The sequence below is a fragment of the Rhinatrema bivittatum genome, chromosome 5, assembly GCF_901001135.1.
Source record: "Rhinatrema bivittatum chromosome 5, aRhiBiv1.1, whole genome shotgun sequence".
Taxonomy (NCBI): Eukaryota; Metazoa; Chordata; class Amphibia; order Gymnophiona; family Rhinatrematidae; genus Rhinatrema; species Rhinatrema bivittatum.
This window is the reverse complement of record NC_042619.1, coordinates 18,459,908-18,479,343: the sequence shown is the minus strand read 5'-3', so window position 1 is coordinate 18,479,343 and position 19,436 is coordinate 18,459,908. Positions and strand designations below refer to the sequence as shown.

At 50.3% G+C, this 19,436-nt stretch overlaps 1 protein-coding gene across 2 annotated transcripts in view; it reads left to right on the top strand.

The window, feature by feature from the left end:
- KCNE3 (potassium voltage-gated channel subfamily E regulatory subunit 3) overlaps positions 1 to 9,721 on the top strand; it is a 28,485-nt gene extending 18,764 nt beyond the window's left edge. The window contains exons 1-2 of one of the 2 annotated variants that reach the window (XM_029602072.1): positions 5,415 to 5,513; positions 9,053 to 9,721. In XM_029602072.1, the coding sequence (XP_029457932.1) occupies positions 9,138 to 9,455 (318 nt within the window). In that variant the 5' untranslated portion in view covers positions 5,415 to 5,513; positions 9,053 to 9,137 and the 3' untranslated portion in view covers positions 9,456 to 9,721. Of the gene's footprint in view, positions 1 to 5,414; positions 5,514 to 9,052 lie in introns of those variants that run through there. The other variant, XM_029602071.1, reaches the window with a different exon arrangement.
- The last annotated feature ends 9,715 nt before the right edge of the window (positions 9,722 to 19,436 follow it).

The window sequence follows — 19,436 nt, the reverse complement described above, 5'->3', positions numbered from 1 at the left end:
GTCGGTCACATCCAGGTGACCAGAATTGCACACAGAGAGGCATCGTGACATTTTCCATTTTATTCACCATTCCCTTCCTAATAATTCACAACATTCTGTTTGCTTTTTTGACTGCTGCAGCACACTGAGCCGACGATTTTAAAGTATTATCCACTATGATGCCTAGATCTCTTTCCTGGGTGGTAATCGGGGGCGGATTGCCCTCTCGGGGGAATCGGGCATCCCCCGGTGGGCCGGTCGCTCTAGTCACGTGATCTGCCGAGCGCGGCTGTGACAGAGCCGCGCTCGGCAGACCACGTGGTATCTCCTGGGCCGGCCTAGGCGGTGAATCCCCGGGCCGGTTGTCAGCGGGAATCGGCCCCTGGTGGTAACTCCTAAGATGGAACCTAACATTGTGTAACTACCGCAAGGGTTATTTTTACCTGTAATCATCACCTTGCCCTTGTCCACATTCAATTTCATCTGCCATTTGGAAGCCCAATTTTCCAGTCTCGCAAGGTCCTCCTGCAATTTATCACAATCCGCTTGTGATTTAACTACTCTGTGTCATCCTCAAATTTGATCACCTTACTTGTTGTACCCCTTTCCAGATCATTTATAAATATAATAAATAACCCTTGCTGTAGTTACACGATGTTAGGTTCCATGTTAGGAGCTACCACCCAAGAAAAAGATCTAGGCATCATAGTGGATAATATTTTAAAATCGTCGGCTCAGTGTGCTGCAGCAGTCAAAAAAGCAAACAGAATGTTAGGAATTATTAGGAAGGGAATGATTAATAGAACGGAAAATGTCATAATGCCTCTGTATCGCTCCATGGTGAGACTGCACCTTGAATACTGTGTACAATTCTGGTCGCCACATCTCAAAAAAGATACAGTTGCGATGGAGAAGGTACAGAGAAGGGCAACCAAAATGATAAAGGGGATGGAATAGCTCCCCTATGAGGAAAGGCTGAAGAGGTTAGGGCTGTTCAGCTTGGAGAAGAGACGGCTGAGGGGGGATATGATAGAGGTCTTTAAGATCATGAGAGGTCTTGAATGAGTAGATGTGAATCGGTTATTTACACTTTCAAATAATAGAAGGACTAGGGGGCACTCCATGAAGTTAGCAAGTAGCACATTTAAGACTAATCTGAGAAAATTCTTTTTCACTCAATGCACAAAAAAGCTCTGGAATTTGTTGCCAGAGGATGTGGTTAGTGCAGTTAGTGTAGCTGGGTTCAAAAAAGGTTTGGATAAGTTCTTGGAGGAGAAGTCCATTAACGGCTATTAATCAAGTTTACTTAGGGAATAGCCACTGCTATTAATTGCATCAGTAGCATGGGATCTTCTTAGTTTTTAGGTAATTGCCAGGTTCTTGTGGCCTGGTTTGGCCTCTGTTGGAAACAGGATGCTGGCCTTGATGGACCTTTTGGTCTGACCCAGCATGGCAATGTCTTATGTTCTTATATTAAAAAGCACCGTTCCAAGTACAGATCCCTGAGGAACTCCAATGTTTACCTTTTTCCACTGAGAAAATTGACCATTTAATCCTACTCTCTGCTTCCTGTCTTTTAACCAGTTTGCAATCCACAAAAAGACATCACCTCCTATCCCATGACTTTTTAGTTTTCTTAGAAGCCTTTTGTTGAACGCCTTCTGAAAATCCAAATACACTACATCTACTGGTTCACCTTTATCCACATGTTTATTAACTCCTTCAAAATAAAATGTAGGAGATTTGTGAGGCAAGACTTCCCTTGGGTAAATCCATGCTGGCTGTGTCCCATTAAACCATGTCTATCTAAATGTTTTGTGATTTTATTCTTTATAACAGTTTCCATTATTTTTCCCGGTACTGAAGTCGGGCTCGCCAGTCTATAGTTTGCCGGATCACCCCTGGAGCCCTTTTTAAATATTGGGGTAACATTGGCCACATTCCAGTCTTCAGGTACAACAGATTATTTTAATGATAGGTTACAGAAGATGGCCTCGAGCAATTCCCTAGTCACCCAATCAAAAAAGTCAATCAGATTTGTCTGACAGGATCTTCCAATGGTGAATCCATGCTGCCTCTGGTCCAGCAATTCTCCCGACTGTAGATAGCTCACTATTCTCTCTTTCAACAGTGATTCCATTAATTTTCCCACCACCGAGGTGAGGCTGACCGGCCTGTAGTTTCCAGCCCCCTCTCTACTCCCACTCTTGTGAAGCAGGTCCACCACCGTTCTTCTCTGATCACTCAGCACCACTCCCGTTTCTAGGGATCTATTGACTAAGTCATGCAGCAGACCTGTTAGCACCTCTCTGAGCTCCCTCTATCCTAGGATAAACCTCATCAGGCCCCATGGCTTTGTCCACTTTCAGTTTCCCCAGCTCTTCCCATGCATTCTCTACTGTAAATGGAGTTACATCTACTCCACTCCCCTCCAGTTTCTTGTTAACTAGCGACGGTCCTTCTCCAGGGTCCTCTTTAGTGAACACCGAACTGAAGTATTTGTCTAATATTTCTGCCTTTTCTTCGTCTCGCTCCACACATTGATCCTTTTCACCTTTCAGTTTCACTATACCACTTTGGACTTTTCTCCTTTCTCTGATGTATCTGAAAAATGTTTTGTCACCTCTCTTTACCTCTTTGGCAATCCTTTCTTCCGCTTCATGTTTTGCTGTCTTGATTACTTTCTTCGTCTCCCTCAGTTCCACCAGATATTCTTCCTTGTGTTCCTCCCTTTGGGATCCTCTATATTTCTTAAACGCTTTTCCTTTGGGTTTTATTTTTATCAACCACCTCCTTTGAGAACCAGACAGGTTTCAGTTTTCTCTTCCTTTCTTTACTTTACATGTCCACCCATACAGTATATGCACACACTTTTCTCCCAGTCACTCCAGTGCTCACTCACGCCCTCACTTCTTTCCCACACACATACACACTCTCTCTCTCTCATTCACTCACACACATGCTCACTCATCCTCTTTCCTTACCCCAACCTACCAGCGACACCAGCCTCCTCTTCCAGGCCCGCTGGATCTCCTCCTATGTCTGCAGCTCTGGGCCAGGGATTGCCTCCTCCTGCTGCCCCATGAGGGCCAACCCGTTGCCTCCCTTTTCTTTCCCTACATGGGCCCCCTTTTTCTTCTTCCGTCAGGAAGGTAGGGGGGTCTTTGATGTTCTGACCCCCTCCTCCTCCTCCTCCCCCGCTTTTCAGTGTGCGGCCTAGACAACATTTTTATCCGGGACTGGTTTTGCAGCAGCACTTGCGGTTTTCAAATATTAGGCCCGGAGACCCAGCAGTGCCTTTAGAATTCCAGAGGGTTCCCAAGTATGTCCGTGCCCATTAATTCCCACACTTCGGGACTCGTGCTGTTACCAGGAGAAGGAGGGGTGCGCGATTGCACGGGTGTTCGCAGAAAGGAGCTCCTGCACGTTAAGAGCCACCACCGCTGGTGTCTCCTGCGGCTACAAGGTGCTGGCCTGGATCTGCGCAGCCGGCAGTGGTGACTTTTCCCTGGCACGCCTGACGGGCACGCTGGTTGGGAAACACCGCGTCAAGTTGTAGAGCAAGGCACTTCAAACATTTTCAGGAAAATGTAATTGTTTAATATTGCAGAGGGTTGCATATTCCAACTACTACCAAAATAAAAACTGGTTTTCTACCTTTGTTGTCTGAGATTTATTTTTTTTTTTTTAATCCATCTTAGGGTTTGCAATCTTTCCTCTTATCTGTCTTCTAAGCCTTTCTCTGGTTCTTTCCAATTTTACCTTTTCTTGTATCTCATCCTTTTTTTCCATCTCACCTTCCTCTTCCACTTCTTGGCAAAATTCCCTCCCTCATCCCAGAGTCGGTGCAAGATTATTAGGCTCCCTGGGTGAACCTTCTGCCTTGTGTCCCCCTTGGACTCGGCCCTGATTCCTACCTCATTCGTGCCCACCGAGTGTGTGCTTTTCTGGGGCGCACTGCTTGCGGCCCATCGAATCTCTACTCCTCTTTGCCGCGATCAGGATAGACTCCGCTCGCGGTCCCCACATGGCTGCTTTTTGGCACCCTCTAGTGGTCGGCGCCCGGGTCAACCGCCTAGTTCGCCTAATAGGACGCGCCAGCTCTGCCTCATCCAACCCCAGTGACCCCCATCCCCAGCCTCACACATCATCCTCTCCCCCAGCACTTTCCCCAGCCTCACTCATCCTCCTCTCCCCCAGTTCACCCCTCCCTCACTCATCCTCCCCCAGCAATGCTCTCCTCAGCTTCAGAGCACAGAGAGTTCATAGTGAGCGAGGGCGTGACCCCCCTACTGGTCTTGGCCTGACTGCAACCTGTGTCCAGAGAAGCAGGAATCTGAATAAAATCCTGAAGTCTCCTGCTGAAACCAGGGGAGCTCCTGGTTTGGGCAGCGTGTCGGGATGTAAATTCGGTGACCAGGACTGGCTTCTTGCAATGGGTCACAGCTCTGGAGTTCTTTTGAAAGCACAGTGGAGGCCCACGTTGGAGCAGAGAGATCCTGCAGCACATAGGAAGGTTGAAGGTCATATACTAATTGTTTGTGTGCGGAGGGGGATGAAGATTTTATTTTTGGAATCTCATATCCTGTTTGTGTTCCTTGGATGTGTCTCACTCTCTTTCTATAAGTCACATTTTTTTAGTTTCCTGGTACATCTTCGGGGCTAAAGATAATATCCGACCTTCTTGTCTGTACAAAGGACACCGAAGTCGGCCGTTGGCACGGAGAGTGGCCTGGGAATCCTGCCGCCGATGGGGGCGTCACGACGGAGGCGCTGACCCGGGACAGCTAGTTTCACCCAATCCGATGTGGTCAGACGGTTGCCTGTGGTCTGTGAGCAGCAGGCCCAGACCACAGGCCTGTGAGCAGCAGGTCTGTGAGCACAGACCACAGGTCTGTGAGCAGCAGGCCCAGACCACAGACCAAAGGTTCACCCAGGATCAGTGAACCTTTCCCACCCTGGTCAGGTGTGGACTGAATCCTAGGATCTCCCCTTGCACAGTATGGCAGAGCGTGGTCTGACCTCAGCCGAGGTCCAGCTCCGTCTCTCACAGAAGAGCTGCGGTGATTGTGGGGTGATTGGGGAAACCTGACTTGGCAGATTCCCCAGGCCTCTTACTGACCATCTCGACACATCACGTGCCACAAGGTCAGACCTAGCCAGTTCCTATATACATATTTTTAACTGGCCGATAAATGGGTTCAGGGCACGTGATCCACGTCTCAGCTTTCTGGTGCCCTCTCTTTTTCACAGGTGCGTGTTTTGCAAGGCCTCTTGAGTAAAGAGTACAGTTATCTAGTATAGGCTTGCATAATTAGTTGCTGATTTATTTTGGTTGCTTGGTTGGGGTGATCTAATATGATGCAGTCCCCGTAATTTTTGCTCTGGATGTGTTACCGGAGGAGCTTAGGTTTAAGCCGGCTGCGTGCAGACGTCTTCCCGGTGGTAGGATATGGAAGTGAAACACGGACGTAAAGAGATCACGAGCAACATTCAGGCAATGGGAGCGTGGGGATTATAAACGAATTCTAACGGTGAGCTGGAAGGACCGGATCTCGAATGGGAGGTGGAAGGTCCCTGATAGAACATCGATGATGAATTATTGAGCCTCTCGCTTGCTCTTGAGTTTCATTTATTGTGTTTGCATTTATTATTTTTGAATTGTATTTTTGGCCTGGCAGTTTCCGCCTCCTTTGGGCTCCCGGCTCAGTTGGACCTGGCTTCCGCTGGGCAAAGGAAGCGTCAGGCTCTCCCTCCATTGTATCTGCGCGGCGCTGAATACGTCCAGTAGCGCTATAGCGATGGCGAGCGGTAGTAGCGGTGGCCGCCTTCACTCGCAGCTCCCGGGGGGGGGGAGAGGGGGTGTGTCCCCTATTTTTGTATGCTTCTCTAGCCCAGCCATTGCGACGGTGGCCCACGGCCGCAGATTGCGATGCCCCGGGTATGTCTCTCCACCCCTAGCTCCAGCCGGTGGATGCCACCATTAAGCAATGGCCCAGGCTCCCTCCCCCCCCCCCCACGTCAGGGAGCTGTGAACGCTGCCTCTGTAGGGTTCCCAGCCCTGGCTGACCCAAGGAGCAGGTAAGCTGGGTCTGGGGATTTAACTCAGGATTTCCGCACAGCAGTGCACGGCCCTGTTGCTAACTCAAAAACAGGCCAGCCCTAGGTTTCTGTGTATTTATATTTTTGGTCCGTTTTGCCCTTCTAAGACCCTGTGGGGGTCAATATTCAGGGCTTTCACCCGACTAAGTTTGGGACTTAGCTAGACAAACGCCAGCATTTCAAATTTACTGAACACCTCGGAATTAAGTTGGCCCGATATTTAGGAGCGCCTGAAAGCAATCCTAATTAACTTTCCGATAGTTGAGCCCATTCAGTGGCACATCCACACTGCTGACTATCCGGTATAAGTTTATCCGGCTAACCCACCCACTCTCCACCCGGCTGAACATTGGCCTCTAGAGTTATACATTGATCTGCGTAGGGTTTGTAGTTTGCCAGTAGCAATCCCTTGAAAACGTACTGGTTAGGTTGAAATGCTTTCCAGTTAAGTTGCTATTCAGTTTGTTTTTTCACGTTTGCTATATAAAAGAAAATTTTATCTCGAGCTTTTGCCCTGCTGCCCGTGCTGTGCCAGGAGCTTTTCTCTGGGCGTTCACTTTTGGTTGCTGCCTTTTGGCGCCGTCTGCTCCCGAGCAGCGAGACTGCCGCTCTGTGCTCTCCCGTCGTGAACGGTTTGTGCCTGACGTTGGATCAGACACGGGGAATCCGGGAGCATGCAGCCCCTAGAGAAATGTTTAGTAGCACGTCGGGGGAATTGCCCAAAACAGGGACAAGGGAAAACTGGAAAGGCTTCTAAAACCAGCACTGCCCCGGGGGAACAGCAAGCCAGGAATTGCCCCTGTGTGTTTTTCCCTGCAGTCGGGGATCAGTAGGAGACCACCTGGGCAACCTGCAGTAAATCTAGCAGCCAGCCATGGATCGGCACGCCGCCGGCAGTTGTTTCGATAACGTTCAGGTTGACCGTGATCCTCTGACTGGCCTGATAGGTCAATTGGGTGTTGACTGGCGCGTATGGTTGCAGTACCCGTGTCATGACCGTACATTTCCGTGTTACTGGCTGGATGAGGACTTCAAGGTGCTGCCGAACTGTGGGGACGAGCCACAGGAATGAAAGAGAGGGCTAAATTTAGTATCTGGTTGATGCCAGTTTCACTATATGGTGAGAGGGCTCACCTATGATGGAGACGGCACTGTTTCTTTCCAATGTGCAACGGTCATTTGGGAATCTCAGAACGGGGGACGTACAGAAATGTCTTCTGAAAGGGATTTCTTTATGTAGAGGTTACTGTACCCACTGGATTATAGCAAGGGGATAACAACTCTGCTTCTTCTACTGTGATGCCTTTTATTCTGGTCAATGTGTTTACTGATCAGTTTCTCATTTAATTATATTATATTTTTTAATGTATTCTAGATAAAGTTGTTTTTAATTGTTTTATTATCTAGTTGTTTTACTGCTGTTGTATTATCCTGTTTATTAGTCCTTGTAAAATGCTTTGAGGTCTTGATGGAACTGCGGTTAATTCGCTAAACGGAATAGTTTAAATCATCTGCATAGGGGCAAGGTTACCAAATGCCTCGTTGACCCCAGCTGGATCTACAGACTGGAGTTCGAGGATTTTCTAAGGAAAGGGGGACTACCGGTCCAGGGATGCAGTGGGATAAAACCAGGATTCACTCACTCTTTCCAGGTGGCCTGGTACCTACAGTGCCTGAATGTAATTGAAAAAGCAAAATATAAATCAAATAAATTCATAACGCACTGGCAACCCTACGTACCAGGGATGTGCAGCCAAAAAATGTTCATTTTCTTGTTTTTTGTTTCGTTAAGTTTTAGTGCACGCTAATTGAAATGAAATTTAAAAAAAAACAACGCTGCGCATCCCTACTTTGTACGTGCAAGGTTCAAACCCGGGCTAGGTCAATTTAGCCCAATATGCAGGTAAACTCATACACCTATGCCTCATTCATACGTAAGTTTATCCAGCCTGAGCGGAGGTGTTCCTGCGGACGGATTTGGGGAGGGGTTTGCACCTTTTGGATTTTAAAAAGGTAATTTCTGCATACGCTTTAGTGGCTGAAATAGTGTGTGGATAGATTTGCCGAGATAAGAACATAAGAACATGCCATACTGGGTCAGACCAAGGGTCCATCAAGCCCAGCATCCTGTTTCCAACAGTGGCCAATCCAGGCCATAAGAACCTGGCAAGTACCCAAACACTAAGAAGATCCCATGCTACTGATGCTAGTAATAGCAGTGGCTATTCCCTAAGTAAAATTGATTAATAGCCATTAATGGACTTCTCCTCCAAGAACTTATCCAATCATTTTTTAAACACCGCTATACTAACTGCACTAACCACATCCTCTGGCAACACATTCCAGAGTTTAATTGTGCGTTGAGTGAAAAAGAACTTTCTCCGATTAGTTTTAAATGTGCTACTTGCTAACTTCATGCAGTGCCCCCTAGTCCTTCTGTTATCTGAAAGAGTAAATAACCGATTCACATCTACCCGTTCTAGACCTCTCATGATTTTAAACATCTCTATCATATCCCCCCTCAGTCGTCTCTTCTCCAAGCTGAAAAGTCCTAACCTCTTTAGTCTTTCCTCATAGGGGAGCTGTTCCATCCCCTTTATCATTTTGGTTGCCCTTCTCTGTACCTTCTCCATCGCAATTATATCTTTTTTGAGATGCAGCGACCAGAATTGCACACAGTATTCAAGGTGCGGTCTCACCATGGAGCGATACAGAGGCATTATGACATTTTCCGTTTTATTCACCATTCCCTTCCTAATAATTCCCAACATTCTGTCTGCTTTTTTGCTTTTTTTTTCAAATCGGCCCTGTGCGCGTTAAGTCTGCTTTGCAAACTGGTGAAATGTGTGGGCCTATTTTGCCAGCTTAACTTGCAGCACTGTCTCCAGTATGAAGCACGGTGGATGGAAATGCTCAGTGGGAGCTCGGATATTAGAAACTGCAGTTAACTCTTGCTATTCTGTTTCCTCAGGTCCCCGGGAACCCGTTGAGCAGCCAGCGAGCGGACGACATCCAAGGCCTTCCATCCCTCGGCCTTGCTGGCGACGTTTCTTGCGATGCCTGCGGACACGCAGAGCGAGAAGCTGGCGGCGGACGGCCTGTACGAGAATCTCCAGTACATGCTGAGCGCCTTGAACAGGACGTTGAACAGCCTGCACTGCCAGCGAGATCAAAGCGTCAATCGGACGGAGTCCCCTGAGGACGTGGCCCCCGGCAAGGACGACTACGCCTACTTGTACATCCTCTTCGTGATGTTTCTCTTCGCCGTGACTGTGGGCAGCTTGATCCTGGGCTACACCAGGTCGAAGAAGGTGGAGAAAAGGAGCGACCCCTACCACCAGTACATTAAGAGCAAGCGGATATCTGTGCTCTGAGGAGGAAAAGGACTTTTTTTTTTGTTTCACCGCCGGTGCCAGGTTGAGCATCTCCTCGGCAGGACCCTGGGATCGCAGCCAAGTAATGAAAGAAGGCTGAGTCACCAGGGGGGCGATGGACATGATTTCCGGCATGGAATGCAGGTTGAAATGATGAGAGAGCAAAAAAATGCGGGGATCCCCGAGAAATTTGAGTTCTAAAACCGTTTTGTAAAATAGAAAAATGCATATCTTTTGCTGGTAGTAAATATTTTATGATTTAAAGCCGAGCTATCTTATGCGCAGAAGACTGTCCCATAGCTTATGACATCCCCGTCGTTTCCTGCAATGCTTTTTTTTTTTTTTAATCCCACACAGCTCAACCACGATGTCATCGGCACCTGACAGAATGTTCCTTTCTGGGGATTGGTATTTTTCAGTGTATTATAGTTGTTGTTTATTTTTAAAATAAGATTTTGCGGCCTCAGTTGGGAATAGGTTTAATCACGTGGGAAGGATGAAAATTTGTTTAAAATATAAATATTCTGAGATCGATATTCAGTGCCACTTAGGCAGATAGATTTGGCTGATCTAGCTCAGTGGCGCTATTTGAATATTCGGCTGCAGTCAGCGGCCAGCACGTAGTCTGATAACTATTTATCCAGCTCAATCCTTATCTGGGTCAGAGCTACTTTAACTGGATAAATTGCCAATATTCAGCTTTATCCAGCTCAATCAGCCGGATGAGCTAGACCTGCTGTGGAGCAGATAAAATGATCCGGCTCGTAGCCTGATGTAATAAGCACCGCTGAACCTCTCTGCCACGTTGGCCGGATCTGTTTATCCAGCTCCCTTGCTCGGCCGGATGGTGGCTGAACGTGGCCCTCGTTACGGAAGCCTAATGTGTATAGAAATTAATTGTAGTGTTTTGCCTGGGTGGCCTGGCAAGTTTCTTCTCGGCCCCTTGCGCTCCCAGCTCAGTGGGAACCGGCCCCTAGCAGGAGGGAGAACAGAACCGTGAACCTTCATAACTACGTGGGGGGGGGGGGGGTGTCTTCCATATTTTTATGCTCCCCCCCCCCTCCCTCCCTCCCTCCCTCTCCAGAATCCATGCATCCCGAGCCTGGGAAGTAGATATCACCGCTGCGTGATAGCTGGGCCCCCCCCCCCCCGGAGTGCCGTGAGCGCTGCCTCTGCAGCATCCTCCAGCCCCCCACCTGTCCAAGCAGCAGGAGCCGGGCTTTGGGATTCCACGATGGAGCACAGGGGGCGGGGCCTCAGGGTGGGCCCCCCCCCCGTGTATAAAATTAATTCCGCACCAGCGTTCTGACGTAACCTCACGCGCGGGAAGGTAGAGGGGACTTTTAGAACATATTTTGTTTTTTTTTAATTTTGCCTTCCGGCGTCGGGGCTGAAGTTCAGAGGTAGCTAGACCCGTTTTCTTTGCGGATTACTAGTAACAGAATCGGGGCTCGCCTGCCGGGGGTCGGGGTGGAGCGGTTCCTCGCGTTTAAAATCCTCTCTTTGCTGAAGCGTGGCTTTCTGCTCGGCGCGAGCCCGGCCGGGGAGCGCTCGGACGCCTTGCGGGTCAGTCCGGTTTCTCAGCCTTAAGAGTCGACATGGTACGGGAGGGGTTAAAGCCGGCGGCCAGGGTGGGTCTGCTCTCCAGCGGTCTGGAAAGGGAAGGGGCAGAGACTGACCAGTGAGCTCCCTTCAGCAGGCCGGGCCCGAGAGCAGTCTGATCATCATCTCTCGACGCTTTACCTTCTTACCTTTCTTTCAACCGATTTTATTATCAAAATCCCCTCTTCCCGAGAGCCGCCCTCCTCCTCCTGCTGTTACTTTCCTCCCTCCTCGCTGGCTTGCGGTTCGGATCTGTTCTCCCAGCCACCCATATAATGTAAACCTCTGATCCACGAGGCAGGAGCACCGCTCGCCGGACCTCTGTGCATCTTCAGCTGAAGCTGGACCGGCCCACCGAATCTTCTGTCGGTCCTGGCCCTGATCCGTTGCTGCTGCTGCTGCTGCTTGGGTCAGGAACGGCTTGATTTGGAAGGTTGCGTGGGACGACGGGGCCTGCGGCACCCGCCCGCAGGCCTCCGTGGCGGAGATTTGAGAAGAGGCCCGTTTTAGAGCCTCCCATCCTGCCCCGAAGCCCGGGGAGTGGCCTTCAGACTTTTTATCAGAAATGTTCAGCTGTTTAAGGGCAGGCGGCAGAGCCAGGATGACCATGGATCGCAACCCCGGCCCCATGGACAACATTCTCCTCTCGCCCGCCTCCCACCCTCTACCCCCTGCATCGTCGCCACCTCCCGGGAGCGCCCCTGCCATCTCCCCCCCCCTCTCTCTCTCTGCACCTTCTCTGCTGCCCCCCCAGACCCAGACAGTTCCTATGCAGCTGGGGCCCACTCCTGCTTCTGGAGGGGAACCAATTAAGACTGCTAAGGAGATAACCTGAAAACGTTCTCAAGTCTGCGAGACAGCTACAGGATAACCGTAACAGCAAGCAAAGGCCTTACAGGTATTCACGAAACCTCCAAAGACACCCGAGAGCAGCCGCTCCTTCAGACCTGGTTTTTACTTAGAATGACCCAAAATCTTTGTATTATTCTTCCGTCCTATACCGCGTCCAGTCCTCTCCCATCAGCAGCGCTAGCTCTCATTCCCTGAAAGTTTAAAGCAATGGAGCCACAAATACTCCCAATACAGACCCTCACCCCCCACCACATGGATTCTTTACAACCAGTCTCACGTGCAACAGGTGCTAATACCCTCCCCCCCCCCCAACTCCCACCATAAGAAAAAACAGCTGAGCGATAAATGAAATCATGCAATGAAAAGAAAAAGGAACAGACTGCCCGCCAGCGGGGCTTTCCGGAGTCTCTCCTGGCCTTCCTCAGTCCTGTTCCTCCAGGGAGAGAGCCTGTATAAGTATGTGGGGGTGGGGGTGGGGTGTGTTTACGTAGATAAATGACTGCCTGTGTGGGTGAGAGCCAGTGCATGTGTGTGTGTGTATGGGGAGGAGAGCCTGTGTGTTTGTGTGTGGGGAGGAGAGCTAGTGCGTGTGTGTGTGGGGAGGAGAGCTAGTGTGTGTGTGGGGAGGAGAGCCAGTGTGTGTGTGGGGAGGAGAGCCAGTGCGTGTGTGTTTGTGTGTGTGTGGGGAGGAGAGCCAGTGCGTGTGTGTGTGTGTGTGTGTGGAGGAGAGCCAGTGCGTGTGTGTGTGTGTGTGTGTGTGGGGAGGAGAGCCTGTGTGTGTGTGGGGAGGAGAGCCAGTGCGTGTGTGTGTGTGTGTGTGTGTGTGGAGGAGAGCCAGTGCGTGTGTTTGTGTGTGGGGAGGAGAGCCAGTGTGTGTGTTTGTGTGTGGGGAGGAGAGCCAGTGCGTGTGTTTGTGTGTGGGGAGGAGAGCCTGTGTGTGTGTGTGTGTGTGTGGAGGAGAGCCTGTGTGTGTGTGTGGAGGAGAGCCAGTGTGTGTGTGTGGGGAGGAGAGCCAGTGCGTGTGTGTGTGTGTGGGGAGGAGAGCCAGTGCGTGTGTGTGTGTGTGTGTGTGTGTGTGTGGGGAGGAGAGCCAGTGCGTGTGTGTGTGTGTGTGTGTGGAGGAGAGCCTGTGTGTGTGTGTGTGTGTGGAGGAGAGCCTGTGTGTGTGTGTGTGTGTGTGTGGAGGAGAGCCTGTGTGTGTGTGTGTGTGTGTGTGTGTGTAGGAGAGCCAGTGTGTGTGTGTGTGTGTGTGTGGGAGAGCCAGTGTGTGTGTGTGTGGGAGAGCCAGTGCTTGTGTTTGTGTGTGTGGAGGAGAGCCAGTGTGTGTGTGTGTGGGGAGGAGAGCCAGTGCGTGTGTGTGTGTGTGTGTGTGTGTGGAGGAGAGCCAGTGCGTGTGTGTTTGTGTGTGTGTGTGGAGGAGAGCCAGTGCGTGTGTGTTTGTGTGTGGGGAGGAGAGCCTGTGTGTGTGTGTGTGTGTGTGTGTGTGGGAGAGCCTGTGTGTGTGTGGGGGAGAGCTTGTGTGTGGGTGTATGTGTGTGTGTGTGGGGGGAGAGCCTGTGTGTGGGTGTATGTGTGTGTGGGGGGGGGGGAGAGAGCCAGTGCGTGTGTGTGTGGGGGGGGGGGGGGGGGAGAGCCTGGGTGTGTGTGTGGGAGGGGAGAACCTGTGTGTGTGTGGGGGGGGGGGAGAGCCTGTGTGTGGGTGTATGTGTGTGAGGTAAGTAAGAGCCTATGCGTGTGACCGTGTCTCGTACAACAGCTGCGTTGGGAGGGACCAATATTCACAGCTTTGCAAATGTTTGACTGTTAAGTGCAAAGTGCCTCCAGATGTTGTTAATATGCGGAACAGATGTGTGCAGGAAAACCGTATTTCTTTTTGTAAATGTTTTTGCATCCAGTTTATATCGCATTCAAAGGTTCAGGCAGCTTGAACCATTGAAGGCGCTAAATTGTCAGGGGACCGTGTAACTCTCACCACAAGCTCGCCGCAATGTCTTGCAATATATCTGTGAGACTTCAAATAAAAAGGCCTCAAGGACAAAGGGGTTGGACATTGAGATTTCTCTGCCCCCTCGATTGCACCAGGCCTAATGCCACATGGGTTCCCGCCTGTCTTTTGAGTCTTGGGGAGGGGGGGTTGAGGGAGAAGGAGGGGAGAGGTGACTGCTATAAATGGCGCCGCACGCCAGCGAGGCCGGCTCCGTTGCATTACTTTGGGACCCACGCCGCTGTTCACGGGGCTTGCACAGCCACCGGCCTCCTGGATGAATGCATCCGGTCTGGGAAGGGGGTCAGTGCTGGAGAAAGCCTGAGCCAAAACCAGCAGCACTCAGCCCCTGTGAAATGCTCGCTTCCGCCCACTGCATTTCTCTCTCTCGTGCGTTCACACCAGAAGCGAGCTGCGGCAGGAGCCGACGAGGAGGAGGAGGAGAGAGAGTTCTCTGTTCTGCACAGGCATTTTTTTTGTGGCTGAGAAAAATCCAGGGACTTGGGGCACCGTTCCCAAGCTCTGACGTGGCTCACGACCTTCAAGGACAGCCGTGGCTAATTCGCCTCCATCAAATGAAACGGGCTCCGGGCCGAAAAGGCCGAGCCCACGAGGCAATGGCAGAGATCAGCGCCGAAGGCGCAGGCAGCCCGCCGAACGTTACAGTCTGCGGTGGCAATGGCGGCTTCTCCGGTTTGTAACGGAGCTTACTTCTGCGGGCGGCCTGATCCGAGACTGCATCTCAAGTCTTGAACAAACTTCTTGTGAGTTCAGGCCCGGCTCGGAGATGAAAACACGTCGGTCGATATTTAGAGACCCCCCGGTAAATAAACGTCGCATGTGATATTACAGATTTAGTGCACCGCGCTGCGGAAACTCTCACCGGGCTTAGGAATGTCTCTGTTCCCAGGGGAAAACCCGAGCCAGATGTGTGCATTCCTTCACCTCCTGCCTCCTCACACGGCGCGTAGCCCTAGCCCTCGCAGACCGGACCCTGTAATAGCATTTCACTTTAAATGGAAACCATACTTCTCTCGAGGTTATGCTTCACTTTTTTGCATTTTTCTTTTAACCGGTCTTCCATCGGCTATTCACTCACGGAAGAGACTGAGCCCGGATTAAAAACAGGACTCGGAACAACAAGCGGCGTCTGCCAGTAACCCCAGGAATCTCCCTCTTCACTTCCAGGTTCATGTCCCCTCGGCGCCCCTCTGAATAGCAGGACATCTGCTTAAAGTTAACGGTCATGGAAACAGAAACCTCGAACAGGAGGGCAGTCCCATCTAATCTGCCCATCCTCGTCTCCTGCTCCGTTTTACACTGCTTTCCTCTCTCTTAGAATGGGACCAGCACAGATCTTTTTCTCAGATTCTGATACTGTTCCCTTGTATTCACCACCTGTACAGGGAGGATATTCCATGCATCTGCCCTGGCTGTGAATGAACATTTCCTTAGATTACTCCTGACCCCACGACCCCCCTCCTCTCCTTCTAGTGCCTCCTCTCCGCTGGAAGAGGTTAAGCCTCCTGTGCATCTATTCCTTGGAGGTATTTAAAGGTCTCTCTCATATCGCCTCCAGGGCACTCGTGTTTAGATTGAGCCTGTCCTCATGTGCTTTACGATGACGCCTGTTGACCTTTTAGTGGCAGCTGCCTGCTGGACTGACTCCAGCCGGTGTCCAGGGGCCAGAATTCTACCCATAATTCCAAAGGAGGCCTAACCGGAGGCTTATAAAGAGGCCACATCGCCTCTTTTTTTTTTTTTTTTTCCTGCGGGCTATTTCTCTCCTTGTGCACCCAAGCATTCTTCTGGCTTTTGCCGTTGCCTAATGCTCCCTGTTTGGGCACCTGAAGATCATCAGTTATGATCGCCCCCCAGATCCAGCTCTTGATTTGTGCCCAGAACTTCACCCCCATACCGTACTGCGCCCATGGATTTTTTTTGCAGTGCAGATACTTCGCTCTGCATTTTTTTAATTTTTTTTTTTAGCATTAAATATTATCTGCCAAAGTCTAGATCATTTCTCCGGCCTTAATGCATCCCTCCTTCATGTTTTGCAGGGTTGTTCATCCCGTTGCAGATTTTGGCATCATCCATAAAACCTTTACACCAGACCTTCAGCGCTATCGCCTCCGAAGATGTGGAACGGAACTGGGCCGGGTCCCGACCTCTGAAGCCCCCCATCGGTACCCCCCACCCCCATAGTGAATTCCATTTACCACCACCCTTGGTTGCCTCCCACTCCACCGCTTTCTAACCCAGCCAGTCCCGTTGGGGCCCATAGCTAGGGTGCCCGCTTTGTTTATAAGTCACGTAGGTGCAACTGCCTCAGAGGCCTCTACATCTAGTGCTCTCCCCGATCTCCCTCCTCACCCAGACAAAAAAACTGTGTTAGATTCGTCTGACCAGACCCACCTCTGCTGAAACTATCCTGCCTCCGATCCCATAAGCCGCTGAATTTCAGAAACCGCAGCAGTGTCCTCTGTTTGTTCGTAGCAGGGATTCCGTTCATGACCTCGCCACCAGGGTCAAAGTGAGCAGCCCGTGCTTCCCGGCCTCCACCCTTACCTCTGCTTTTGTGAAGAGGAGCCGCAGGGGTCGCTCTCCAGTCCTTTGGGACCACGCCTGACTCTAAAAAAAACCAAAACAAAACATTAAAAGAGTCAGAGAGCAGCACTGCCAGAGCTTCCCTTACGTTCACTTAATACCCTTGGATGTACCCCGTCCAGCCCCATTCCTCTATCTGCTTTTAAGTCTGCCAGATCCCCCCCTGAACACAATCTTCCCAAAACCGATTGGAGGCAACCTCGCTTCCACGTCTCCTTGGTGGCAGTTTTCTGTGGTCCCTATTCCAAGCTCTTCTTCAGTGAACATTATTTCAGATGTGGAAATAAAAGACAGCTGAAAGCCTGCTCGCCAACGGGTGCCACGTTGTATTCTACCCAGCAAGCAACACACAGGGTTTAAAGCAACAACAGAGGCAGAAAGTAAAAAAATAGTGAAGTATTAACAATCCGCCACAAGGTGGCATCAATCTGTACGCTAACATTGGTAACATCTTTTCTTTGCTCAGTGTCCTAACGATGAAGGCTCTTAGGAGGCTTTCAATATCAACCTCTGCAAGTGTAGATGCAGCTGCTGATCTCTGTCTGGCAACAGGAGGCTCTTAACTCTCCTGGCCATTGTGCTTGGCCCCCAAACTTCCAACAGGTGAGCCTGTGTGCTGGGGAAAAAAATGTGTTTTCGTTTTTTGGTTCATTTTCACTTGTGAAAAAAAACGAATGAAACAAAAAATAAAATCCCTAAAAAAAGAAACAAAAAAGGGGCCTCCTAAGGCCCCCGGTCCGGTCCCCACCCCACATCCCTCCCACCTGCAAAAATGCTGGAGCCAGGATCCACACCGGTCCCCAATTACCCGATCTGGTAGGGAACCACTATGTTGCATTTGGTAGCCCGCAGGCCCCTCCTGTGCACCGCTGCACTTACCCATTGAGCCATGGTCATGCTCCAACGCTGCCAAGCTGCTCAACTTCCCGACACGTCGAGACACCCCACATCAGCGCGTTAAGACACTCCCCACAGCAAGGATGCCGCCTATGCTCCCCAGGCTTCCCTAAGGCGAGCGCATATCCAACGTCCCCTCTTTTAAAGGGCCCGCAGCAGGAAAAGACCATCGGCGCCCTCTGATGATGTCATACTAAAAGGCCTATAAAAGGCCCTCTGGAATATCTTTTCCTTGTCTCAGCAACAGGTCTCCTACAGTCCTTGTAGCGTGAGTTGCCTCAGTGGTCCCTGGTCTTCATTCCTGTCTTCAATTCCTGGTCTTTGTTTCAGCCTTCAATTCCACTAGTCATCGTTCTCCTTGCTCTTCAGTTCTTGTGGTCAGTTCTTCAGTTCTTCTGTGTTCCATGTTGCTCCGTCTGCCCACCTATGTTGCTCCTTGCCTTCCTGCCCTGCCTATCCATCCCACCTTTCCTTGGATGGATACCCAGTATTGACCTCGGCTTGCTCCCTGGACCTCCCTTGATTGCTACCTGCCTTGGATCTCTGCCTGCCTCCTGGACATTCCTGCTTGCCACCTGCCTCTGCCATCTGCTTGCTTCCTGGACATCTCTGTATGCCACCTGTTAGTGACCCAAGCCTGCCTCTGACTTTGCTTGTTCATCACAGCCTCTTCAATGCATCTTCTGACCATCAGCAGAGCCCCCACCTAAGACCTGCCGGCCCCGGCACCCAAAGGATCAACCCAAGGGGAACAAGGGCTGGTATAGGCGAAGCTCCAGGTGGGCCTCTGCCTCATCCGACTTTGCCAGGTGACAGTGGGGACCTGTAGGGCTCCACCCTGCAGGTTGCGCCAACTCCACTTTGTGCCAAGAGTCCACGCCCAAAACATGCTGCTGGCAAGGCCTAGGCCAAGGCCACAGTCTATGCAAGGTTGACGCAGCAAGCAACTTACAAGGTTAAAGTAACAACAGAGACATGAAGTAGAAACAGTGAAATACAACAATCAGCCACAAGGTGGCATCAACCTATAAGTTAATGTGGAACAAAATCAATGGGTGGAACTCAAGATATCTCCAGAATGAATTCTGAAGGGAGCTGCAGTCTGCAAGGACTGTCACTTCTGTGGATGGTTGTAGAGAGTAGAGACTGAGGAAATTAAAATGGGAAAAGACCCTGGGAGGCTGTGGATGAAGGCTCCTGGCATCATAGCCCCAGTTGAGGCAGGTTCTGATTGAGCTGGAAGCCTAAAAAGCAGGAGGAAGCTCCTGATCCAACTGTCACTTCCCCCTCCCCCCCCCCCCACACACAAAATAAAGCTTATAGATAATTTAGTGATTTTAAAATTTTTTGTAGCCCCAGGCAACTTCCTTGATCCACTAGTAGCAACCATACTAGCAAGAGAGTTGCAAATTATCTCACACCCACAGGATGTGATTTGTCCTCACTGGCTATGACATCACAAATGACATCACACACTGCATGATCCAACGAAATCCTGTTCCATGTATAGGGTTGCCACCTGACCCAGGTCAATCTAAGTCTGCTGCTGCCCCATTGCAGATGGTGAATTTGTAGCCCCCACTTCTCTAGGAGAGACAAGACAACACGTGCACGGATTGTGAATTATTTATTTAGAAAGGTTTCTGGGCCGCTGATCTGACACGCATACCCTCAGGGGATTTACAATAAAAACACAAACGGCAACAAAATTACACAAACGGTCAACAAACAAATATCATTCTAAAATGAATACTCTTTAACACATTCAGAGCCTCAAAGTAAATAAAATTAAAACATTAAGACTAGAACATCTGCACCTGCCTACACTTCTAACTTATATTGCAGAATAGGCCTGCCAGAAAGTTTTTTTTTACTTTGCAATGGGCTAAAGCCAGCGCCAGACCTATCAGGCCTGACCTGGGACAGGTGGCCACCTTGGAGGGGGTGATCTTGCTCCCGGGGGTTCAGGGGAGAGGCGGGGGCACAGCAGAAAGATATTGCCGAAATCATGTTTAATGAATGAAGGTGGTGGGTGGGTT